Below are 27,092 nucleotides of genomic sequence, written 5' to 3' on the forward strand. Positions count from 1 at the left end.
TGTGTGAACTTCTTTTAACTTTTTTTTATACAACAAATTAACAAAATAAATGTTTTGACCAAATTGATTTTTTCTTTTTTTAAATTGATTAAACTAATCTAAACATTAAAAATTTTCTTGGCTGGTTTCTTGCCTTAAAACAGGACATGTAGGGCAGCTACACAGGAAAGGAAGCCATACAGTTTGGGAAAGACACACGAGTAAATTATGAAATAATCACTTTTAGAGTGTTTTGATGGTTTCAGGATAATATTCAAAATAATATATAGTTTAATTTATGTTACTGAGAAATTGGACCATCTCTTTATCTGACAATTCCTTTTTTTCCCAGACGTGAAAGAGTTTCGATGTGTGTTTCACAATCGCTTGCGTCAAAGAGGATCTGTCAGGTTTAGGCGCTCTTGTTAAAACCTGTATAACTGCAGAGATGAGGGAGAAAGCGGAAGGATCGATCAGTTCAAGGATGATGGACCTTTGGTGCCGACTGTGGCACCTGCCACTAATGCTGTATATCTCGGGACTCCTGCAGTTTGGTAAGACTGAACACAATTTTACTATAAATTACAAATACATAGTCCGAATTGACATTTTTCTCTTAATTTAAGTGCATGCATGGGTATAGGCTACCTATAGGCTTATGTTCTCTTTCTGTCATTGACGACGTAAAGTTGTAGAATACTTTAAATGCTCACACCAAAATGAAAACGGTGTCCTCGTGTTGACCCAAATCAAACAGAATGTGGAATGCAACATGTTAATAAACATTAAAAAGAAAAAAAACAAGCTGCTGAACGATTTTCAGTGAACGACTTTCACGAGGCTCCAAAACTTACAAAACGATACCATGAAAGTTAATTGTTTTATGCGCCTTGTAAAATATATTCTGAAGCGAAACAATACCTTTGTGCCATTTAAGTGTTATTAACGTTAAGCATAATGTTGTAACAACATAAAAAGGTTGTTATGGCAAAATAAACCCGGAGAGGGTCAGATCAGATCTCGACGCGAAGCTTCCGTGAAGAGGTTAAAAGCGATGAGGTCATACAAACGAACAAGTGAAAGAACGACGACATTCTAAAAGACACGGATTTCACCAAATAAATGATTACTTGGGCGTGAAATATTAATTTGAGTGGGGGGAAAATCACAAACTCTTGCCTGTTTATTACAGACTAAACTCTCAACAAGGGTACAAAAGCTGTCACTGGGGCGGTACCCTTTCACCAGGTAACCTACACCTTTGTATCTTATTAACCCCTAAAGGGTTTCCTTAAAGATACATAGACCTAGTAACAAAAGTGTTCATATTAGTACTCAATCGGTATATTAATAGCTAAAGCATAGCTTATGAAAGGATAGGCTTACATCGTTTTTTTTTTTTTTTCGTTTTTTTTTGTAATCTGTGTAATCTGTAAACAAAACACTTCTGGCAACACTACACAATAAAACGAACTTCAAATATGGCAGTACCTACTACAAAATGTGCAGCTTCCCTTTTCACAGAATTGTTTCTACATCGTAAATCTAACGTTTGGTTGCAGTTTATTGTATGCTGTCCGTGTTGTTACCGTGTAATTGTACATTGCAGTGATTAGTAATATTAATTAACAATATTTACTATAGGGTTATAGTTAGGATTAGGGTTTGGTTTAGGTTTATTAAATGCAATTATTGAATTTAGTGTTGTTACTATAGTGAGTAGGCTACATCCCAGATAGCATACATATCCGGGCCTCATCTGGGCCAACTATGGCACATCTGGCTCAGTTCTGGCAGCGGCAGAGGTTATCTGGGCCATCTCTGGCCCACACACATCAAGCCGGTTTTAGTTTGAGATGTAATGTGTAAAAAGGACAATGTAAAATAAACCATTAACCAATATTTTTTTGTATAATTAATTTATAATACTGTACTTTGCGATATAGTTTCACATTGGCATTACATTTCAGAAAACTACTTAAAAATGTTTTGTGGATGTTTATAAAAATGGCAAATTCTCTCTTTAGACCACAGTTATAAAAACAGTATATTGCTTTTCTCTCTCTCTTTTGGAAAGTCATAGGCATGTGATTGTGGATTTTTATGTATTTTTATTTTGCTTCTAGTACAAACGGGAATTAAATTTTCACACACATACATTTGTAGATCCCATTCACCACTATAGACATTTACCCAACTATGGCACTTTTGTTTCTGAGAACCCTACTTATGCCACTTATACAATGCTTTATTTACTATTAAAAAAAAGGGATGGGGGAGGGGTCATACTACTTACGTTTGATCTGCTAGTCATGGGACTTCATGTGGAGAATTCATGTTTTTGCATAATGATGTATTTAAAAGCTAATGGCCAAATATCAACAAGCTTGATATTCATTATTAATTACTCATTAATTATACACTAAACCTCTCTGTTGGTCTATAACTGCATTTTTTCCTCTCCATGTTTGTAGATCTGATCTACAGTTCTTGAGGGTCATTTTATCTGTTAGACCAGTGTTATTCAAATCTTGCCCTGGAGGGCCAGTGCACTGCAGAGTGCACTCAGCACCTAAACATGTTAATCAATGGTAGGTAGGTTTGATCAGGGTTGGAGCTAAACTCTGCAGTGCACTGGCCCTCCAGGACAAGATTTGAATAACCCTTTGTTAGAGTATGCATGAGTATTCATTTTAAATTTCCACCAGGAATATTCGAACATTTGTGAACGTTTGTAATATTAATTTTAACACACTAGGATTTGTGAACAAACACATTTCATTATACCAAATACACAAAATAATGTTCTTTTTAGTAATATCACATGATCCATTTAAAACTACTGCTGGGTTGAAATGATAAAATGAACCCAAAATGGTTTGTAAATTAAAAGAATAATTTTAATACATGCAGAATGATTACAGTAACAACACAAGCAACCATAATAATCAAAAGCTGAAATTTATTGATATACAGCAACACCTAAAAATGGACAAAAATACAGGCAAAGTTATAGTTATACACTATGTGCATGTGAGTGAGAAAAAAAATGCAAAAACAATGGCAAATCAAAGTGAAATTTATCTTAAAGGTTTGCCTCTAACAATCTAATGCCTCTCTCCACACAGATCTGTGCAGTGGTCAGATTCAGGTCCAGATCCAGGAAGGTCCTCTGTTTAGAGTGAAAGGATACCCCATCTCCATATCCTGTAATGTTACAGGGTTTACAGGCCCATCTAAGCGGGATTTTGAGTTCATTCTCAAGAAACCAAATATAGAGTTAAATATAATCAGTACCAGTGACCCAAACTTTGCCTACGGAATATTCTCCGATAGAATAAGAAAAAAAGAGATTTATGTTGAAAGGCTGTCAGGATCTTCAGTTGTCTTGTGGATCAAAGATTTACAGGAGAATGATGCAGGTGATCTGCTCTGTGGGACCATACACACAGGTGGTACATATTTCGGAGATTATGATGATGAAGCAAAGCTTAATGGTAAGATATCTATTTATTTTGAGGGTTTGGGTGATTAATGAGATGATCTGAGAGAAATCTATTATTTAAAATCCATTCACATTCCCATGTATCCCAAAAGAATGTCTTTGGCTGTAAGATATATTCATATTAAACACTACTGCATCATCCATCAGTCACTGATGTAGTATCCGCTGATATCAGTTCTCTAGATGCTGGTACTGGCTTGAAAAATGCATATTGGTCAATCACTTTTTTTTCACTTTGTTAATACATTTTCAATTGCAAAAAAGAAATAAAAAGACTGTTTTCTCCACAGTGATTACAGACACCCTGGAGGCATCGTACTCGGGTTCTCCCTCTCAGAGCTTGTCTGAAGGTGATCCTCTTCAGCTTGAGTGCCAGGTCTCCAGCCAGACTTTTCAACACACTCATCTGTCGGTCACCTGGTTTCTCCATGGTGAATTGGATGAAAACCCCCGGCCAATCATTACCCTGGACAAAGATCTGACTGTAAAGCCAGGAGCTGGATTTGAGGATCGCTATCGTGCTGGTCTTATCAGCATGGATAAGGTGGAGGACACAACCTACAGACTGAAGATGCCTCAAGTGCAGCAGTCCGACCAGGGGAAGTTCTTCTGCAAAGCCATTGAGTGGATCCAAGACCCAGACCGTTCCTGGACACAGATTGCCCACAAAACCACTGCAGCATGCGATGTGGAGATTAAACGAATCGGTGAGATTTATATTCTGTCATTTAAACCAGAGGCTCTTGTAGATTTTACACTTAGTGACTCAACACAGTTCAGTGTACAAAAGTAAACATTGATGTTTATTATAATGTATGCCAATTTTTCATAAATTCATAAAAGGTCTCTTAAATTTTGATATTTTAATGGTTTCTATCAACCTTGAACCTGTATTTAATGTTTTCCGGGTCGTATTTTCTAGAGTAGTATTTTTATGTTTTTTATGTGTTTGTTTTGTTTTTCATGTTTTTTGAGGATGAAGGCCACAGCATAACTATGTTAGCATTTCTAGCTCTCATCAAATGGCAAATTAATTTTTGTCATACTGACTTGTTATACTGCAGAGTTGGTTTGGATGCATAGCTTTTACAAGAACAAGTTAAGGGAAGTATTTTCCCTCCTATTTAAAAGTTGTTAAGTATTCATATTAAGTATTCATACCTGTCTTTACTATACATGATTGTATTGTTAGTTGAATTCTGTTGGCATTTATTTTTATAGTAGGGTTTTGCTGTCTGTGTATCCATCACCCATTGAGAAACACTGATACAAACTATACAAGTCAGAACCTGTTGTAATGTCTGAGTGAGTATGAGTGCAGTCATACACAGGAAGTTGTGTAAGAGAACATGTTTAATCTCATGCTGTTTTCTGTGTCTCAAAAGTGGCCCCTGATGCCGACTCCTTCAGTGTTAATCTGAAGGCTTCAAAGGGGCCACTACAGGAGGGAGACGCACTGGACATCCGCTGCAGTGTGAATGCACAGAACCTTCCTGGTCATTTCTTCTCGGTGACTTGGCTGAAGGACCAGCAGAGAGTGGCCCAGATCGGATCCTCTGGGGTGCTCACCGTTTTTGACAGTTACAAAGAGCGAGAGAATGCAGCAGAGATGAGAGCAGTGAAAACCAGTCACATGGACTACCTGCTGACCATCCGTTCGGCTCGGACTGAGGACCACGGCCAATACCAGTGTGAAGTTTGGCAGGAAAACATGAATGAAGATGGCACCTTCAAAAAAATACAAAAACAAATATCCAGTCCAGAGACTGTGAGCATCACAGCTAAAGGTAATTAATGACAAAACTGTTTCTCCTATACAGTCATTGTAGAGTTTGCTAAAGTGTTCTGAATCAATGCATTGCTAGGGAATTGCAAGGTTATCCAGGGGGGGGGGGGGGGGGGGTGAATATGTTAGAAGGGTGCAAAACTAGTTGAATACTATGGCTAGCAATTAAAAAAAAAAGTTTTGCATTTTTTTGTGGTACATAATCTAGTCACAGGGGAAGTCGTGGCCTAATGGTTAGAGCGTCGGACTCGCAAACGAAAGGTTGTGAGTTCGAGTCTCAGGTCGGCAGGAATTGTGGGTGGGGGGAGTGCATGTACAGTTCTCTCTCCACCTTCAATACCACGACTTAGGAGCCCTTGAGCAAGGCACTGAACCACCAACTGCTCCCCGGGCGCCGCAGCATAAATGGCTGCCCACTGCTCCGGGTGTGTGTTCACAGTGTGTGTGTGTGTGTGTTCACTGCTCTGTGTGTGTGCACTTCGAATGGGTTAAATGCAGAGCACAAATTCTGAGTATGGGTCACCATACTTGGCTGAATGTCACCTCACTTTCACTTTCACTTTCAGTTTTCCCAAGGAATGCTTGCATTACAAGACATTAATTTTGCCTGTTTTTCTGTCTGGTCAGAGAGTAATCTGGCAGTGGTCATGCTGATGAAGGATGCGGTGACTGAGGGAGATGCACTACATGTCTCCTGCTCAGTGTCAGGATTCAAGGGTCCTTTATCAGTGTCATGGCAACACAAGAAAGACCCGGGGGCTTCCTTCAGTGATGTCGTTAGTCTGACCCATGAGGGAGTGATGAAAGATGTTGGGGCAAGGTATCAGAGCAGAAATGTCCAAACATTTCATTCTCCAGCTGGAAACTTTACTCTACAGCTTGGTGCATCTTCAATATCTGACAGTGGAGAATATAAGTGCATTGTGTCTGAATGGACAGTACAGAGCAATGGAGAGATGAAAGCCATCACCCAATCTCAGCAAAAAGCCATTACAGTTAAATCTGTTGGTAAGATTACTATATGATAACATATTATTCTCAGTAACAGAGAAAACTGTCAAGCAATTCTGTCATAAATTATTTGTCATTACTCTGCTCAAATTTGTTCTGTTACTGATGTTAGAATTGTAATAATCACTGCAGACGTTTCTTTTCAGATTCTCTAATGGTGGTGAGCTTGACAAGTCGTACAACAAAGGTGCCAATAGATTCTCCAGTACAACTGCTATGTCGAGTCAGAGGGCCTAAAGTGTCTTTGGCTCTACGCTGGATGTTTCAGCCCCACAATTCATCTGTTCAAACAAATATTTTATCCGTAAGTCACACTGGAGAAATGACCTGGAGAGCAGATCAGAGAAACTATCAACTGAACATTCAAGCACAGCCAGAGGACACTCGTTTCACTCTCATGGTGCCAAGAGCCAGCAAACAGCAAAAAGGACAGTACCAGTGTCAAGTTGATGCCTATCAAAAGGATGTACAGAAAGCCTTTAAGAACTCCAACCTGTTAGCTGTGATTGTACACAAACCTGGTAAATACAGCTACTTATTCAAAGTGTATTATGTCGAAAAGATACATTGACCTTCAAATATTTTGACCTACTCTAATCTTTATACTCAGTACCCTATCCCCAAACTGTTAAACTTACCTCAAACCCATCCTGGTCACATTTTATTTGTGTCCTTGTTACATATAATTGCACAGATAAGTCTGATTTAGTGTTATAATCACTTGTAATAATGCATAATTCACTGTTATTACTGTTTTTAGTAAATACACATAGTTCTAGAGACATTACTGTTGTTATAAAACACTATAAAAATAGTGATAAAGAATGAGCAGGTGTGTGTGCGAAATTTTGACATTTGGTACACGAAAGAAAATTGTGATTTTGATTATACCAGGTCTTTCAAAATTACAACATAATTGGACACTAAACCATGGCACCACAAACAGAAACACAAATGAGCATTAATGTGACACACACAATGCTAATATACATACCTATAGACTACTTTAAAAGAGACTAAAATGTGCATATGGTCTCTGCACATACTGTGCAAAATATTGGAACCCACCATTGTTTTTTTATTTATTTATTTTTAAGCATTATAATAACTGTAGTTTATTGAACATCACTCTGTCTCTTTCTCAGTCAGCAAGATGAGCCTGTTCTCACCCACTTCTCGTCTGGAAACCACTGTCAACACTGATGTTAAGCTTGAATGCTCAGTCACGAGGACAACCACAAATACGTCTCGTTTCACAATAACATGGATGTTTGGGTCCCAGGTGCTCTTAACTATGGACCTAGATGCTGTTGTCAAGTTTGGCCCTGCAGCCGGCCTAGAGTTGGACCAGAGGATCCGTTTGGAAATAAGACAGAAACAGAACTTCCAGATGATTATCCAGAAGGTCAGAACATCTGACAGTGGACAATATCAATGTGAGGTGGAAGAGTGGCTTCAGGATCCTCTTGGGGACTGGTATTCCCTCAAGAATATGTCTGTTTCCACAGAGCTGGTTGTCAAAGAGAAAGGTAAGAATATTTTACTTCACTGAAATGGTCTTTTAATTTAACCACAATATTCTAAACATAAAAATGCTTTAAATTGATTAGATTCTTTTTTGCTTTACTTTAATCAATGGTCAATGACAAATATAAGAGTGTCCAAGAGAAAGAAAAGGAACAATCTTCCAAAATGACTCAAAATGCATGTGCCAAATTATTAGAAATGGTCTTCCATGCTTTTTGGATGTTGGAAAAGAGGATCCTATCCATCACTACAGTTTCAGAATAGCCCAGAATCTGTTAATGGGATATCTTTATTGTCATACTCTTATAACAGTTGTCTATACACAGAAAACCAGCAACAAGCACAGGTTAGACTTCTGTAGACCTACACCTGATACTTTCCATCTGGTTGTTTTAAACTCTGATATAGGTGATAGTGGAAGCTACCAGTGAAGAGTTAAGCAATACCAACTTGATTGTGAGGGCCAGTGGAAACCAAGTCTGGCCATCTGTCTGGTTGTAGGTTGGAGAGTCCAGTTTTGAAATATTATATTGGCCTACCAGAACTTTATTTATCCTCCTCATAAGATCATTAATATTTTCTACTTTATCTAATGGTATAAAAAAAAACATTAATTCATTACAAATAAGGATGATTAATATTAAGTATCGACTGTTTTTGCTTTATCCAAGTAAAATAGTTTCAAACAGAGTCATAAGAGAACCATTGCTTCTCCCTTAAACACGGCTTTTTCTTTCCTGAAGTTTTCAACTTTTTTGAATGTATTAAGTAAGTCAACAATTCAATGAGCCATTCATGAAGACAGTTATGTGCTTAGTTTCAGAGTGAATCAGCCATTTTGAATGGATTGAATGAATGAATCACTGGCTTGCTACTACTAACTGGTGGTTTTAGTTTAATATTTAAAGTATAATTATTTTCCCCCCATTTACTGTTTCTATATTCCATTGATTTTTAAAACATTCAATGAATGGCATCTCTGAGCTCCATTTGGCATCTCTACAGTACATTTAAAAACCAATTCAGATGCCGCTATTGTGCCACATCTACAGTGCAAATTTGTTTTTGGTGATACTGATATCATGTATCATATGATTGGTAACAGTCCTGTGTTTTATTAATCGAATTGTTTATTGAAAAAATGCAAGAATTTACATGAAAAGGGTATGCAAACAAAAATGCCCCTGCAAATCAATGTAAGGGGTAAAAAATTGCCCTTTGATGAAAAAGTGAATCTCTTGATTGACCTTTGATGTTGTGTTTAATTTAAACAGAAAGTAAACTGCGTGTTCAGAAGGACAATCAAATGCTCAACATTACAAACCATCAGGCTGGGTTCACCATTGACTGTGTCATTACCTCACAATCCAGCGATAAATCAGTCTTTGAGGTCACCTGGTTCAAGGTTCAGGAAAAAGGACCAGTCACTATATTCAATGCCAGGCATGACGGTATCTTACACAGTGAAATTCCTGATAGAAATCTGGTGTTTGGACGACCACTTGCCACACACTATAAACTGACTGTGCCACAGATCAACCCCACTGATATTGGGCAATACTACTGTCAGGTTGAGGAATGGCTTCTAACTGCTAACACCTGGAAGAAATTTGCTTCAGATAAATCTGGAGAGCTCTCCATCTACGTTCACACTGAAGGTAAGATGTTCTAAGCATTTTTTTTATTTAGCTTGCAAGAAAATATATACATACGTACTGTTTGGCAAATTAAAATACATACAGTATATGCACAATGCTGCAGTACCAATTCAATCAAGCCTCGACTCAATGGCCAAATATGTAAAAAGTACAGATAATCATTTTCTGAATAGGTGGTTTGTCTAAAGGTCTCCGTGAATTATTTTATTTGAGTAATATCTATATCATGTAAGGGGATAACATCAAGTAAAAAACGTATAGCGCATTCATCCATTAACTCAAATGCAATAAGAAATAAGAATTAAATATATATTTTCCTTTACAGAAAGCAACAATCTAACATTTGATTTGTTTCCTCAGGTGAAAAACAGATAGACCCACTGCTAATAACATTGGCCATCGCTATTCCTCTGATTTGTTTTCTTATATTGGTCATAATATTGTTGTTGAGAAAGAGCCACAAGAAAAAATATGAAATAAATATGAAATATGAACTGAAGAAGAAGAAGAAGAAAGACTGTCTGTGGGCTGAAAAACATGCCCTTAATGGGCCTTCTATCGATTAGATTGTTGTTTTAACATGTTTCTTTATTATCAGTTATGATTACATACATTCACACTGTAATCATTTCACTTCTAAGAATGTTAATATTGCTGTACAGTAGGCCTAAACGTTTCCTAATTTTCTGTTGACTGCAAAGTTACATGTAAAAAAAAAAAAGAAAAGAAAGCATTTTGGTTGCTTGTTTTATCAACATTTCACATCTAATCAACTCCTGCCAAACATTTTAATTATTATTTGACATAACTCAGTGAGTTGTTTGATGTTTTACCATAGCGGTTGGCAACCAGTGCCATGACTGCCAACATTGGCACAGGGAGGAAAGACACATGAGCAAGACATACACACATGAGCAAGACACACACATGAGCAAGACATACACCAGTGAGCAAGACAGACACACACACGTGAGCAAGACAGACACACATGAGCAAGACATACACACATGAGCAAGACATACACACATCAGACATACACACATGAGCAAGACATACACACGTGAGCAAGACATACACACATGAGCAAGACATACACACGTGAGCAAGACATACACACATGAGCAAGACATACACACATGAGCAAGACAGACATACACACATGAGCAAGACAGACAGACACACATGAGCAAGACATACACACATGAGCAAGACATACACACATGAGCAAGACAGACACACATGAGCAAGACATACACACATGAGCAAGACATACACACATCAGACATACACACATGAGCAAGACATACACACGTGAGCAAGACATACACACATGAGCAAGACATACACACGTGAGCAAGACATACACACATGAGCAAGACATACACACATGAGCAAGACATACACACATGAGCAAGACAGACATACACACATGAGCAAGACAGACAGACACACATGAGCAAGACATACACACATGAGCAAGACATACACACATGAGCAAGACATACACACATGAGCAAGACAGACACACACACATGAGCAAGACAGACACACATGAGCAAGACATACACACATGAGCAAGACAGACATACACACATGAGCAAGACAGACACACATGAGCAAGACAGACACACATGAGCAAGACATACACACGTGAGCAAGACATACACACATGAGCAAGACATACACACATGAGCAAGACAGACATACACACATGAGCAAGACAGACAGACACACATGAGCAAGACATACACACATGAGCAAGACATACACACATGAACAAGACAGACACACATGAGCAAGACATACACACGTGAGCAAGACATACACACATGAGCAAGACATACACACATGAGCAAGACATACACACATGAGCAAGACAGACACACATGAGCAAGACATACACACATGAGCAAGACGGACAGACACACATGAGCAAGACATACACACATGAGCAAGACAGACACACATGAGCAAGAAAGAAACACATGAGCAAGACATACACACATCAGACATACACACATGAGCAAGACAGACACACACACACGTGAGCAAGACATACACACATGAGCAAGACATACACACATGAGCAAGACAGACATACACACATGAGCAAGACAGACACACATGAGCAAGACAGACACACATGAGCAAGACATACACACATGAGCAAGACATACACACATGAGCAAGACAGACACACATGAGCAAGACATACACACGTGAGCAGATGACAGATGAATGTATTTCTTTTAAAGTCACTCACAGCTGCCTGACAATCTATACTTTCAGTTTATCTTATTTTCTTTTCCTTTTTTTTTAAAGCCAAAAGTTTCACTATGAAAAAGTTTTACAGCCAGTTTCACTATGGAAAAATCCACTGTAACTGCAGTGCAGGTTAAAGTAGCAGCTAGCACTGTGCCTTCAGACAAGTACTTTTTTTCTTCAGTTGTGCTGCCAAACTTAGTGGATGGCAGCTTACAGTTTTGTTGTACTTGTTACTCTTAGCTTTGAGTGCGAAATAAATTATGTTATCAGTGTTGATGTTTTTCAGCTCAGTTTCTTTATATTTCCACGAGATGACAATTACAATGATGGGTTAACTACTATACAACATCAAGAGAGAAAATTAGAAATCGGTTATTCAAAGTCTAGCTTAAGCCGGAAAATAGACTACTTTTAGGATTGATTAAATGTTTTGGTTAAATGTTTAAAACACATTTAAATTGTCTGACAGTTGCTTCAGAAATATTTTAAATTGTGCTTTATTAATATTAATATGTCAGTCTGCGAATCAGTTAAGCCAGTCTGTGACTGGTAATGCTGATAACTTGAATGATTACTTTTCAACATTGACAGAAATACACATCAAACCAAAAAAAAAAAAAAAAAGTTTAGGTTTAGATTTTGGTTTGTACATAAATGTGCTTTTATGTTTGTTATAAATGTTGAGCCTTTGCTTTAGAAATATAACTTGTCTGATCTGCTACCACAAATGAATTATGTTTGTAAAGCTGTAGCTGAATGGTCATAATTCTCCCATAATGTAACCAGATTTGAGTCTGTGACTAGTATAGGGTCTAGACTTTCATTGGCACCATGTAAATAAATTTACTTATTTGTACACAATGTAAATGCATTTTCCTTCCAACTTTGATACTGGCTCTGTTGGCTTCGTGTTTATGAATGTTTGTTCATACTGTATAATGTAATGTTTTGTTAGTGGGGACCATCAACTGTTGTACTACGCATATTCTCCTAAATATCTTCTATTGGGTTCAACAGAAGAAATAAACAATTTAAGGTTAGGTAATAACACAATATTCATTTTTGAGTGAACTATCCCTTTAACAGCTGGGGTGGAGCTTATATAAACAGATGAATGTCACCTTTTCCATTGAGGAAGTTCTGGTGTGGCAACTTACAATAATGCAGTCAGGTAAAACTGTCAAGCCCGTCTACACACAGTCCACCCATTCGTTTAGACTAATTAACAACTGCACAAAAGCCTCACTACAGATCCCCTGAGGGTGGGTGGGTGGACCGGTTTTACCTGAAACAGCTGAATTGGTAAGAAAGTGAACGAAAATGAAAACCCTTGGGGAAGTATTTCATCTTTTCGTCTGTGTCATATTATCAAGATTCAGTAAGTAATGTTCTTTTCAATAATCTGTTCTAATCATTATGGGTTGCATAACAAGTGCGTTCTCAAGCGCATCAGAATGCTGAAGTAGCAGCCAAAAAGTTAGACCTTTTAGGAAACCAGCTAATACACTTTTGCATTGAGGTTCTCATTTTCACCGTAAAAAAAAAAAAAAAAACCTCTTGTTGCTGTTTTAGATGAGTATGTTTTAGATGTTTAACCGTGCACCACTTTATAAATGTTATTCAGATGCTGTAAGTTCTGTCATGTATGTTGAGAATGGGAAGAGTGTGACTCTACATCCAAATATACAAGGCATTCCTGAAGACATTTTGTTGACATTCAATGCAAACAAGGTGGCTGAACATGATTTGATTGAATTTCAAGATTATGGTCAATTCAGAGGAAGATCAGAGCTCCAAATCACTACTGGGCAGCTCACTGTTTTCCGCATGACCAGACAGGACAGTGGCATTTATAGGTCTGCAATACAGATCGATGGAAAGCTGCAAAATTCTGAAAATGAAGTTCAAGTGATTGGTAAGTGGCTTTTTGCAATGGAGAATGAAAAAAAGACATCAATATGGCTGGCATATCCGCATTATCATGCTTTTTGTCATTAAAGCACAGCTGGTGAAGCTGGATAATCAAGAAAATCCTGCTGGTTAAGCTAGTTAAGGAAACTAGCATACAAATTCTGTACCAACTATGCTGGTTTTTCAAGAGCCTGCGATGCTGCCATGTTCTGTTGATGAATGTAAAGAATCATATTGTGATGGTATAAACATGGTTTAAACAATAAAAGTATTTATAGACTTTCCAAGAAGTCAATTTTTTAAACAATGCAAAAAAAGCAACTACAATAATACTAATAATAGTATTACTACTACTACTACTACTACTAATAATAATGTCAAGCTGGACTATGTATGACAATAGAATGCAACAAAACATTATGGGTATTTTGGAGAATTTTACACTAAATAAATGTCATTAACCATCTTAAGCCCAGTAAGTCTCCTAGTTGGTATTTGTTTCAAACATTTCAGCTTCTTGTAGCCATGTTATTTACCTTGAGCGTGTTTCTATAAAGAAGCCGTATTCTCCATGTTTCTATCAGATGCTGTGCAGGAGCCTAATGTGACCTGTATACTGAACAATATCACAGAATCCAATATATTATTCTGCTCAGTTTCATCTCCGTTCCACACAACCTTTGAATGGACTGGGTCTAATTTGACACAACACTCTGGGCAAGAACTTCACATCAGCAAGGAGGAGAAGCCTGATTCAGTCTTTATCTGCACTGTGAAAATGAAGTTTGCCAAAAAAGCACCAGTTTTGCTTTGAAAGACTGCCTCACAGGTCAATTTCATGTCACATCACAATAACTGCTGGCTGAAGCGCCGCGTTTATGATGAATCTGAATTACGATCATTTATTGTTATGTTCTTGTAATTATGATTTCCACAAACAGATGAGAATAGCATTCTACCAGTTATTTTAGCCATCATCTGTGCTATTTTTGTGGTGATCCCAATGGCTATTGTCTTTTACTTAATTTACCAAAGACGAAATAAGGGTAAGACATATAAGTGTTCATAACCTCAAAATGTGTATGATATGGCTTTCAGTTTTCCCAGATGTGCAACAATAATGGCATAGTTCAAGAAGATTTGGTGCCAGGTGCATAAACTTAGCCATGTTAGAACTGAACTTACTTTTCCTACAACACAAAGAAGTATTATTGTTTGTATAAACGATCTACCTTTTCATAACTAAATTAAAAAAGTCATGAGCAGTCTTGAAGAGAAAAGAGTAGGTGACTAACTTTTTAAGTCTAGTTTAAAGAGATTATGCAACCAGTCCCTGGAGCTAAAAATTAGTCTTTATTTTGTGCTCTTTGAGTTGCATTTCAATTGATGCTCTACAAACGCTATTCATTAATTATCTGCTGTGTAATTTAGCTAAATATAGAACAAAACCAAATTTGACAGTAATGGGTGCATTCCCAGGGACAGAAGCACAAGGTAAGATTAAAATCACAAATTTTCACTACTTTTGAGTTTTGAATCTGAGTGTTGAGACCTGTGAAGCTCTGGTTGACATGGAGCATAAATATGGAAGTACATGTGTAGCGATATTCAATTTGGAATGTAATATGCAAAATGACAATGCAATATGTAAAATGACAATGCATTTCTGTATTTACATTTTCATTTTCCAATACATTTGTGCAACGTTTGGTGCAAAATGAAAATGAAAATTAAATTACATAATTTTTCATTTGCCATTTCATACCCCAGTTTTAATATGTAAAATGAAAACTAATTTTAACGCTTTATAAGTTGCAAAATTAAAATGAAAATGTATTACAGAAATGATAAGATATGTATAACATGTTCAAGCAAAAACTGTGGGAAAATTATCATTTAAATGCTATTTTTCTTAAATGCATTAACACACACAGTCAAGACATTTACGATTGCATTTTCATTCAGTGTCCCGCAATGAATGTAGCAAAATTCAATGTGCACATTGAAAATGCATTCCGAGCCGATCACGTGTCCGCCCCCTCGCACCATGTCAATCACTGCGTGAACAATGCGGGGCTTGCAGAAGGTCAGAGACTCAAATCTCAAGAAGAGGATTCAAGTGAGAGAACATGGACAAGACAGTTGGTCCGTGTACATTTTGATCATTTCGGTTTATGGCTTCAATATTACATTTGCACTTGTGGGCGGCGCTGAAACGCTGCTTTCATTTGATTGGTCGAATCGCTCCAGCTTCAGCTCGGTCTTTTCATTCTTTCAGGCAGAATAAGAAGCACCGCTCACTGTTAATTAGCATAATATTTGAATCAGATGTAGCTGGGCACATAATTCGTGCTGCTGAGACCTGCAAATTATTTCTAGGTTGTAGTATTGCATGAATATTGTCCCACTGATAAATACAGTGCAAATAGTTCTCTCTCTTTGGATAAAAGTGAAGTGGAAATAAAAATCAATAATAGACTGAACAGTTCCATGTCTGTAACATTTACCACTCTCATCTTTTAAGTCATAAGGCACTAGGTATGTGTGTGTGACATTAATAAATAATTGTAAAAATTAATATAGTTACATTTCTGAAATAAAAATAGTAAAATTAGCTCTATGCTGCTCAGTGCTCCTGTAGCCTACCCCAGAGCGCCCTCTTGCGGCGGTAGACGGTAATGTTTTCTCTTGGTTCTGAATAAATGCGACTTATATATGTTTTTTTTCCTCGTCATGACGTATTTTTGGACTGATGCAACTTATACCGAAAAATACGGGTAACATTATTATTATTATTTATTATGAGAGTAACTGACACAGACTAGAACTTTAATGTTTCACCAAATTCAGCTCAGATCTTCAGACTCGTCTGACTCGTATTGCTGTATAACTGGCCAGACTTACCTTCCCAAAAAATCCTATTTAATTTTATTTCATAAATTTAACTATATTTATTTCCACTTCACTGTTATCCAAGGAGACAGAACTATTTGCACAATTTTTATCAGTGGGACAATATTTATACAATACTATAACCTAGAAATAATTTAACGGGGTCTCTTGCAAGTTGCAGCAGCACGAATTATGTGGCCAGCATCATCTGATTCAAATATTATGCTAATTAACAGTGAGCGGTGGTTTCAGACATTACAGTGTTTCACTCGCACTGACTCTTATTCTGCCTGAAAGAATGGAAAGACCGAGTTGAAGGTGGAGCGATTTGACCAATCAGATGAAAGCAGCGTTTCAGCGCCGCCCACAAGTGCGAATGTAATATTGAAGCCATAAACCGAAATGATCAAAAACGTACACGGACCAACAGACTTGTCCATGTTCTCTCACTTGAATCCTCTTCTTGAGATTTGATTCTCTGACCTTCTACAAGCCCCGCCTTGTTCACGCAGTGATTGACATGGTGGGAGGGGGCGGACACGTGATCGGCTCGGAATGCATTTTCAATGTGCACATTGAATTTTGCTACATTCATTGCGGGACACTGAATGAAAATGCAATAGTAAGTGTCTTGACTGTGAGTGTTAATGCATTTAAGAAAAATAGCATTTAAATGATCATTTTGCCACAGTTTTTGCTTGAACATGTTAGACATATCTAATCATTTCTGTAATACATTTTCATTTTAATTTTGTACTTATAAAGTAAAATTAGTATTCATTTTACATATTAAAAATGGTGTATGAAATGGCAAATGAAAATTATGTAATTTAATTTTCATTTTCATTTTGCACCAAACTTTGCACAAATGTATTGGAAAATGTAAATGTAAATACAGAAATGCATTGTCATTTTACATATTGCATTGTCATTTTGCATATTACATTCCAAATTGAATAATGCTACCCATATGCTTCCATACATATATACCTACTTGTCTATTCAATGGCAGTGCATACTAACCATTTTTAAGATTTAAAAAAAAGTGCAAAAGTGTCAAATAAACAAAGCCCATGTGATACAGTTAGGTATATATATTTGGACACAGGCACAGTTTTTATTATTTTAGCTGTTTACCCAAACATATTCAGGTTACAGTTATATAATGAATATGGACTTACAGTGCACACTCTGAGCTTTAATTTGATGGTATTATCATCACAACTGGATTAAGGAATTACAGCTCTTCAATATGTAAATCCTGCCTTTTTTAAGGGCCATAAGTTGAATTCAATTCAATTCAAGTTTATTTGTAGCTATAGCGCTTTTTACAATATAAATCATTTCAAAGCAACTTTACAGAAAATTACGTTTCTACAATATTTAGTAGTAGCTTAAAAGTAATTGGACAACTGACTCAAAAGCCTTTTCATGGACAGATGATGGCTATTCCTTCATTATTACATGAATTAAGCAAGTAAAAGGTCTGGAGGTGATTCTACGTGTGCCATTTGCATTTGGAAGCTGATGCTGTGAACAACATCATGCAGTCAAAGGATCTCTCCATAGAAGTGAAACAGACTATTTTTAGTCTTTAAAAACTAACAAATCCATCAGAGAGACACATCAAAAGTTTGGTACATTCTGAGAGGAAAAGAACACACTGGAGAACTCAGCAACATAAAAAGACCTGGGCCCATATTCATAAAGATTCTAAGAATCCTCTCAGAAAACTCTTAATTTAGCTTAAAAACTTTTACGTAGGAGTCTTAGCTTAAGAGCGATTCGGGACTGATCTGAGAGCAACTCTGAGTAAGGAAAAGACAAAAAACTTTCGTCTTAGTGAGGAGGCGGGGTTGACCCCGTTGCTATGTATGACACAATCTTTTGAAGACTGTGATTGGTTGGTTGTCCAAGAAAGAAAAAAAAGAATGATTTTAAGTATAGGGTCTATTCTAATTCTCACTTTGAATTTACATGCGTAATTTTTCCTATTTGACAGTTCTCTCTCTCTCTCTCTCTCTCTCACACACACACACACACTTTATGTGTGTATATAAATCCTTTTTTTATTTACCATGCTTTTAATTTCCTATAAGGTATTTGATTGAATGATAAAAATTGTTCCACTCTTTCCAATTACAGTGATTGCTGTCCTATTTAAGTGGCGGTTTGAATGTTGGTTTTAATGTATCAAACATGGAATCAAAACCAAGAAGGGCGAGAAAGCCAAACTGGACAGAGGAACAGTGTTTACTGTTAGCCCAGTTAGTGGATGAACACAAGGTCATTCTTAAAGGAAAATTCGGGCCGGGTGTCACAGCAAAGGACAAGAAGCAGACATGGGAGCGTATAGCACAAACTATTAACGGTTCATTCCCCCTGCTTGTGCGCACCTATTAGCCTGCTATATTCATAAATGCAGTTTTTTGAGCCTGCAAGGTGGGAATGTCCAGTGAAAACGAAATGAACTGCGACACAATAAGATGTTCTGAAAGTGCTGAAATTGTTTGTGTGATCACTCTGCTTACAGAAGGTTGTGACAGACCCAAATCATCACTATTGTATTGTTGCATTTTCCCAGTTGCCAAATATCGTAATGTAGTGATTACTTTAATTTCTGGCGCTATGGCATTTCTGCGCTGTGTCGGAGATGTTTGCACGTCTCTAATAAGATCAGTCACAAACATGATCCCTGCACGATCTAATCTATAGCGTCTTATTAACTCATTGTCATCCGTTGTCTGCAACACATTTCTTCTGCCTCTTCGTCTTTCTGCCATTTTCTATTCTGCTAAAAAAAAACTCTTAAGCCTCTTAAAAGTCCTCGTCTGTGCTCCTAACAAGTTTGACCTTAAGACCTCTTTTAAGGGTTAAGATGCTTTCTGAATTACTTTTTTCTTTACTAGGATTTTTTCTTTAATTTTAAGAGTAAACGCCCACATTTCTAAGAATTTTCTTAGAATTTTGTCACTAGGAGCTACTTTTTGCATTAAGATTCTTTATGAATACGGGCCCTGGACGTCCACGGAGGACAAGAGTGGTGGATGATCGGAGAGTCCTCTCCATGGTAAAGAAAACCCTTTCATAATATCCAGCCAAGAGAATAACACACTCCAGAAGTTAGACGAGTCACTGTTTACATTACATTTTACATTTAACTGACGCTTTTATCCAAAGCGACAATTGCTATATATGTCAGAGGTCGCACGCCTCTGGAGCAACTAGGAGTTAAGTGTCTTGCTCAGGGACACATTGGTGTCGCACAGTGGATTCGAACCCGGGTCTCTCACACAAAAGGCATGTGTGCCACTGTTAAAGTCTACAAGAGAAGACTTCACCAGGGCAAATCGCAGATTTAAAAATTTCAGGACGGCTGTAATTAAGATCAACCTGTACAAGAATGAAAGGAAGAAAAAAGTCTGGAGAAGGCTTGGAACAGCTCGTGATCCAAAGCACACAACATCATCTGTGAAACATGGTGGAGCAGTATGATGGCAAGAGCATGCATGGATTCCAGTGGCACTCGGTCACTGGTGTTAGTGATGATGTGACAGAAGACAGAAGCAGCCGGATGAATTCTGAAGTGTATAAGGATATACTCTCTGCCCAGATTCAGTCAAATGCAGCAAAGTTGATTGGATGCCGCTTTATAGTGCAAATGGACAATTACCAAAAACATACAGCAAAAGCAACCCAGGAGTTTTTGAAGGTAAAAAAGTTGATTGTTCTGCAATGGCCAATTCAGTCTCCTGATCTCAACTGATTGAGCAGCATTTCACATACTGAAGACAAAACTAAAGACAGAAAGATCCACAAACAAACATCAACTGAAGTCAGCTGCAGTAAAAGCCTGGCAAAGCATCACAAATGAGGAAACCCAGTCTCTGGTGATGTCCATGAGTTTCAGACTTAATGCAGTTATTGCCTGCATAAGCAAGTCAACAATATATTAACATTTTATTTATGAGTAAATGTATTTGTCCAATTACATTTGAGCCGCTGAAAATGGGGGAACTGTGTATAAAATGGTTGTAATTCCTAAGAATTTTATGTTATAATTATGTTCAACCCCTTGAATTAAAGCTTAAAGTCTGCACTTCAATTTCATATTGATTGTTTCATTTTAATTCTATTCTTGTGGCATATAGAACTAAAATGAAATTGTTGTCAGTGTCCAAATATTTATGGACCTAACTGTATGTGTCATTATAGTGTACAAATCAAAAATAATAATAAAATGCATATCCTGAGATTAATGTCTCTGTTGGCTTCTGGTTGTCTGGTGATAGTCAGAATGACAGTCCTTTTGTACAAAAGTCATTAATTAGAACCTCAATTAATTATGTTATACATAATAGAAATAATAAAATCTATATTCAGTTCTTTGGCATTTACCAGGCAACCAAAGGGGAGCCAAAGTGGGTCTCATTTCATTTTGTTCCTTTATTTGATCATTTCTACAGATGATGTTAAGCAGGACAACTTGTTTCAGAGGACAACGCACAACAGGATACAAATGAAGATGGAAATGAGTCTGAAAACAATGAAGAAACAATGGGTGATTATAAGTAAAAAGTTGTAAGCAAGAGCGTGTAGTTTTGGATTATAAAAAAACAACAACAACATTCTCTATGGTTGATCAGTCTGGAACTTACATGACATACACAAGGGCTGTCAAGCAAAAATGCTTTCAAATACCAACTGGGCCTGTGTGAAATATTTGCCCCTGTAGTTAGGCCTACTAATTCCTACATCTATAAACCTGCATTCACAATGGGGTTCAGATGGACTACACAAACAGACCTGATTACTGCCAGCCCTGTTCATTTAAATCAACACTTAAATCAATTTTTATCTACAAAATTAATTTGATTAAAGTTGATTAAGATTTTACGCAGTAACACACATTTATCAGGCATCCAAGGAAAGCTGTCTGTTTCTTTGCATGTTTTTAACCATGAACTGGGTTAATTTCATTTTCTTTTCTTTTTCATGTTTAAATATGAAGATGTTAACCAGGCCCTCAAAAGCAATCATATGGCAGAGAACTAAAACTATTTGTGTGTTTGTGTGTGTGTTCTAGGTCAAGAATAATCAGGAAATTAGTAAAGCCCAATACCTCACTGGACCCGCACAAGACTGGAATATCCACGAATAACAAGTTAAATGACGAGCACTGAGCAGCAGGGACTCAGAAATAACTGTAACACATTACTATAAGGTTAATTTGTTACCATTAATGTATAAGGAACATGATCTAGCAATGAACAATATATTTTTACAGCATTTATTAACCATCAAGCATCCTTTGTGACATTTTTTTTTAAATAGTTTCCTTAATCTGAACGTTACAAAACTTGGCTACTTTTCCTAAGTTTGCCATCTGAACATACACCCAAAGTAAATATTACAAATATCTTTATTAGAAATAAATGATTACTTTGTCCCCTATTTGTCTCTTCCTTATAGCATGGTCAGAGTTGTCTGTAAGCATATTCTGGCATCTTTTTATAGTCTCACCCAGCAGTTTTTTATAATTTTTAAAAAAATATAATTCTAAAATTGTAACTTCTGATAAAATGTCAAGCCTGAGAGGTAAAGTTTGTTACAACAATGGCTTACAGTTTTCAGCCTGTATGCAACCATTGATTACTATAGCCATGAAGTGGCTATTGCCATTTTCTTATACCATCATTGGTATTTGATGTTTTGCCTGTCTGAACTTAATGGAATAATTTTTTTAACTGAATAAGTACACTTCACATAAAAATATGGTACTTTCAAAAAACAAAAACACAAAATGACAGTAATTGATAGCTTTTAATATTAGTGATAGGACATATGCCCAATTTTGTCCACGAAAAGGACAAATTAAGTGCCAAAGGTTAATGTCCATTCATTATGTATTAACTAATGTTAATAGATACATTTATATTAGTAAATCCTGTACTTACTAATATTAATAAATGCTGTATAAGTATTGTTCCCGTTAACTTAGTTTACTGATGTTAACAAATGAAACCACATTGTAAAGGGTTACCATCATGCTGTGTTTTTGGCTTCCAAGATGGATCTCTACTGTGTATGCTAATGTTCAAAAAGGACTTTCTCTCAAATAAAGTAGTTATGACAGACATATAAATCTAAATGAGTACATATGAGTAATATAACACATCAATATTTAAAAATTCCTGAAGACAGACTTGCAAAATATTCTTTATTTTAAGTCAAAAGTTACACTGTTGGTACTGTACAGTACATGAACATCCAGAACAACTTCACTAACATCTTAAAAAGGCCTTAGACAAGAGTTTCATAGATGTGAGAAGTCATTCTTCCTTGATATTGACTGCAATTTCAGCCTTAAAAAGGTACCAATTCTTGCTAAAAGGAGTTAAAAGCAACCTGTCTTCAGTCTCAGTCCGTTTCCTGCTCAGACTCCGATTCTGAAACAAGATTGTCATTTCTTTAATACATGAAGGACAAAGAAACACTCATGTTTAACCATAACTGATACTCACCCTCTTCAGCATTTTTCAGCCACTCCACAAACGTCTTCATCTGCTCCAGGAAGACACTGTTTCCTTTAGCTAAGTGAGCTTTAGTATACCACTTAAGAACATTCTCTTCACTCAAAACATCCACTAAAGGTAGGGATTAAAGTGTGAGAAAAGGTCTAGCAACAACCCTAATTAAACCTCTAGAATCACAGATTCATCATTTCAGAAATGCTACCTTTATAGAGCAGCAAAACAATCTTCTGCAAGGCTTTCATGAAGTGGATGTTGTCGTAACAGTACTCTTGAACTCTCAGCAGCAGAGTGAGCTCAGACTGGCCCTGTGTGGCAAAGGCCTTCAGAAGGGGGCTGTGTTGCTGAGAAAGAGAAACAGAGCCAAAAGTCAGGAATTAAGTTGGTCATAATACCAACAAGGCCATTGGTATTGACCGATAAAAACAATGAAAAAGCAAATTGGTTCTCCGTGAATAGAACAATGTTTAGGCATGTTAACTTGTTAACCCCACTGGAGTCTAAAGCCATGGTTACTTCCTTCTATGCTCAACGCTTACCTTCAAGTGTTTAATGGCTTGTTCAGTGACCAGTTCCTCTTTCTTATTCAATTCCACTGAGCTCATGACACTGGTCCACATGATACCAATCACCATCTGCTCAGAGATGCCACTCTTCTTCATTTCTTCTGTGACATACACAATGATCTTCATGACAAAGCAGAGATCAACAATGGCTCATTCGTCTTTAATCACAACGTAACTTGATTCAGAATTGACACAAGTAGAAGGGTCTTCACATGCCTCTTTAAAAGAAACCCCCTGAGACATCTGCTCTTAGAGCTCTTTCTGAAGCTCCTTGCGAGCTCCTAATGACCGCTGGAAACCCAGCATCAGTGAAGTATTTAGAGAAGTGGTCATAGCTTCGCTTGTTCACTGGAAACAGCTCCTGCAACAGAAGAGACAATGACAGGCTTTGAGTAAAGGTAAACCATAAAAGACCTGCCAGAGTTAAATTGCACAGGTTCACTTATGCTCTCAATGCATTAAGACTCACCATCAACCTGTTGTCCATGCCAACCTTACGCAGACTGGCAGCCACAGAGTTAATGTCCTTCTCATTGATCCACGCTTTTAAACAGCTTCACAGCAAAGGCCGGAGACACACCTATTAAAAAAAAAAAAAAAAAAAAACACCACATTTAGTACCAAAACCAAAGGAAATCAGAAAAAAGCCTAGCATGACCAAGTGTCAGACATACCTTCTTTGACCAAGTTGTCATTAAAGAGGCTGCCAAGGATTGAAGCCGATAGGCTACCATTAGCCAGTAAAATGCCAGTGAGCATGGCAAGCTTGTTACGCTCAGAACCCTTTTAAAAACAGGAGCAGCTTTTTAATCTCCTCTTCAAAACCTTTCTCCAGGTACTTGTAACGCTGGATTAATTTGTTAAAAACCTAAAATCAGGCAAGATTAATTAATGTAGATTAATGTTGAGTGCAAATTAATTTGATAATATTAACTCCATTAGACCCCATTTTTATCTTTAGACCCGGTTCTGGAAGCACATTGTCAACAGACCTACTAAGAAACTTGAGATACCTGAGCATAGGCTTTCATGGTCTTAACATCTTCTGGTGCGGTGAAGAGACAGAAGTTAGTCATGTCGTCGGATAAGGCACCTCCCGGAGCTAATGGGAACAAATACAAAAGCTCTAGTTAAACAATGATTCAGCCGAAACAGATGAGCTTCAAGAATCCAACACCCTCTTACCCAGCATCCCACCAGCCACCAGGATATCAAACATGGTTTCTGCATAGCGACGATAATCGAGCTTGGCTCCAGAGGAATCTAGGAACTTGGCAACAGCCTCTAAATCAGCACCAGTTTGATTTAATCCTTGTACAATGCTCTCCTGAAACTGTCAAGTCAAGTCAAGTCACCTTTATTTATATAGCGCTTTAAACAAGATACATTGCGTCAAAGCAACTTAACAACATTCATTAGGTGTGAATATATATGCATTCATTATTAGTGTCAATAATGCAAAATGATAGTTAAAGGCAGTTCATCATTGAATTCAGTGATGTCATCTCTGTTCAGTTAAATAGTGTCTGTGATTTTTATTTGCAATCAAGTCAACGATATATCACTGTAGATGAAGTGACCCCAACTAAGCAAGCCAGAGGCTTGTGTAGGGTCAAATCTCTCCTTTTCATCTGTTGAAAAGGAAGAAGGCAGAAGACAATTAGATGCAAGTTAGTGGCCAGTAGAGTGACACACAAGGCCTCAGTAATTACACGTTTTAGAGTAAAAGACCAAAAGAACATTCACTAGCTCACTAACATTTCAAACATTTAAATCTTAATTAGGAAAGCTGAATTATACTCCGCTAATTCTGGAATTTTTTAATACTGGCATATATCACACACAAAATTCAGCCAAGTAGTAACTAAACTGAACATTTTAAAGGCATGTCGTAAGTAATGGTCCAGGGCAAGCTAGTATAAAAGTAAAAACAAACCTCTCTTTCGAATCTTAAACCGCTGGCCTGTTAGCGTTGGCTTATGCTGCTTTTAATTACTCATAAAAGACACCCTGGAAAAGGAAACAAATGTTTAGCGCAATTCACGTGGGTATAAAACTCGAAGTAACGTTACAGTTGAGAAAGACGGGAAAGGACATCTCGGAAAGTTAATGTTACTCTCAAAAGGGAAAAAAAACACATCCATTGTGATAGTTGTAACAACTGAAAACTATCGACAGTAAAACAAAATGAGTGAGCACACGAAAAAAAAAAAAAAAAAACGTTAAAGAAATTAACCACTGAGTCTTTGATGTTCTTTTACGTTTAAGAAAGTTTTAGGATTTCATAAACCCACACAATTATTAAAAAAAAAAAAATCTAAAGTTTTAACATGAATTCCTGGGTCAATTAAGTTACATTAAAGAAGGTATAAGCTCACATTGAAAAATTACAAGACAAAGCAACGCTTACCGAAATATGAATAAAGACAACTGGTTCCGAGGAGTAACTCAACCGACCTGTGATCACCATAGACAGTAAAAGAAATGGACACAGCGACCCCATTGGAACTCAATTGAGACAAGTGAAGCCCATTTTTAGCAATTTTTAGCACTTCTGTTTCTGACGCGCAGACTCAAACTAAGCTTGATGACGTCAGCAACCTGTCTGACAGATGTAAATCGTCTAGTAGCTGTGCGTGAAAACTGCCATCGTTAATCTTGCAGAGACGGCGAGCTTGAGCGGGGAGTTCTTTGGCGTGAGTGAGCAGGAGTAAGTATTCTGTAAGTATACATTTTAAAATGTAACGCCAGTACGCCATATTAAGTTAATTGCCTGCGAGCTTCTCCTCCTGTCTGTACGGTAATTTCTCTACTGTGCGACAGAGAGTCGAGTGGTTATGACGCATTTGTTAGCCTATTTTTACAAAAACTGTTTCTACGGGGCCATAATGTAACATAGAAGGTAATGGAGCCCTTTATACATTGTCGTGTATCTTTAGAAATAAATAATGGACAAATGGAGTCTTTAAACGCTTCAGATGTAAAGTTATTCGCTGTCAAAGTGACGCCAAAATGTATGCAAAGTCAATGGGATGCTAACACAAGTGAAGTTCTGCTTCAAGATGGCAGCTCGCGGCCGACTTCAACTTCCAGTCGACTTCCTTGCCGCCTGGTGATCACAAGCACACTTCACCTCACACAAACTCAGCACGAAGTTGATAAACCTTCAGAGGGGGGACCAGTGACGACAAATGCGGGAAAAAAAAGGTATAAAAGCAACTAAGTGGCTCTGTTTTATTAGATTTTTTTAAAACAGTATTTGAATATAACCATGCAGCTTAAAAAAATACGTACTTTTAATATTTTTAAAAATATAACTTTACGTGTAAATTGGCCCCCCTCTGTATAGTGGCCAAATAGAAATCACTCGGTTTCCGGATTTTGTCATCATGAATCATATCCACCTTTTCCTTGTTGTAAAAATGGGCGTGGTCCTTTGTAAATTCGATGGGTCTGGCT

At 37.2% G+C, this 27,092-nt stretch overlaps 2 protein-coding genes, 1 long non-coding RNA gene and 1 pseudogene across 3 annotated transcripts; 2 read left to right on the top strand and 2 right to left on the bottom strand.

The window, feature by feature from the left end:
• Positions 1-330: 330 nt before the first annotated feature.
• LOC132094918 (immunoglobulin superfamily member 2-like) lies at positions 331-10,345 on the top strand. The gene is made up of 9 exons (XM_059499582.1): positions 331-533; positions 3,108-3,476; positions 3,775-4,191; positions 4,870-5,271; positions 5,898-6,278; positions 6,428-6,802; positions 7,427-7,810; positions 9,083-9,466; positions 9,827-10,345. The coding sequence occupies exons 1-9, from the start codon at positions 428-430 to the stop codon at positions 10,030-10,032; spliced, it is 3,024 nt and encodes a 1,007-aa protein (XP_059355565.1). The 5' UTR covers positions 331-427; the 3' UTR covers positions 10,033-10,345.
• Positions 10,346-13,051: 2,706 nt separating this feature from the next.
• Positions 13,052-14,763, top strand: si:dkey-11f4.14 (uncharacterized). Its single transcript, XM_059500774.1, is given in 5 exon segments — positions 13,052-13,109; positions 13,356-13,646; positions 14,227-14,415; positions 14,418-14,471; positions 14,741-14,763. Coding segments are annotated over 5 exon segments (615 nt in total).
• An 8,149-nt stretch (positions 14,764-22,912) lies between these two features.
• Positions 22,913-24,969, bottom strand: LOC132094654 (eIF5-mimic protein 2-B-like; annotated as a pseudogene).
• A 267-nt stretch (positions 24,970-25,236) lies between these two features.
• LOC132094656 (uncharacterized) lies at positions 25,237-26,103 on the bottom strand. The gene is made up of 3 exons (XR_009422368.1): positions 26,044-26,103; positions 25,570-25,643; positions 25,237-25,264 (listed from the first exon to the last, which is right to left on the bottom strand). It is a non-coding gene; the product is annotated as an uncharacterized LOC132094656 (long non-coding RNA).
• Between the last annotated feature and the right edge of the window lie 989 nt (positions 26,104-27,092).

The sequence above is a fragment of the Carassius carassius genome, chromosome 19 (assembly GCF_963082965.1).
Source record: "Carassius carassius chromosome 19, fCarCar2.1, whole genome shotgun sequence".
In the NCBI taxonomy this organism is placed as follows: Eukaryota; Metazoa; Chordata; class Actinopteri; order Cypriniformes; family Cyprinidae; genus Carassius; species Carassius carassius.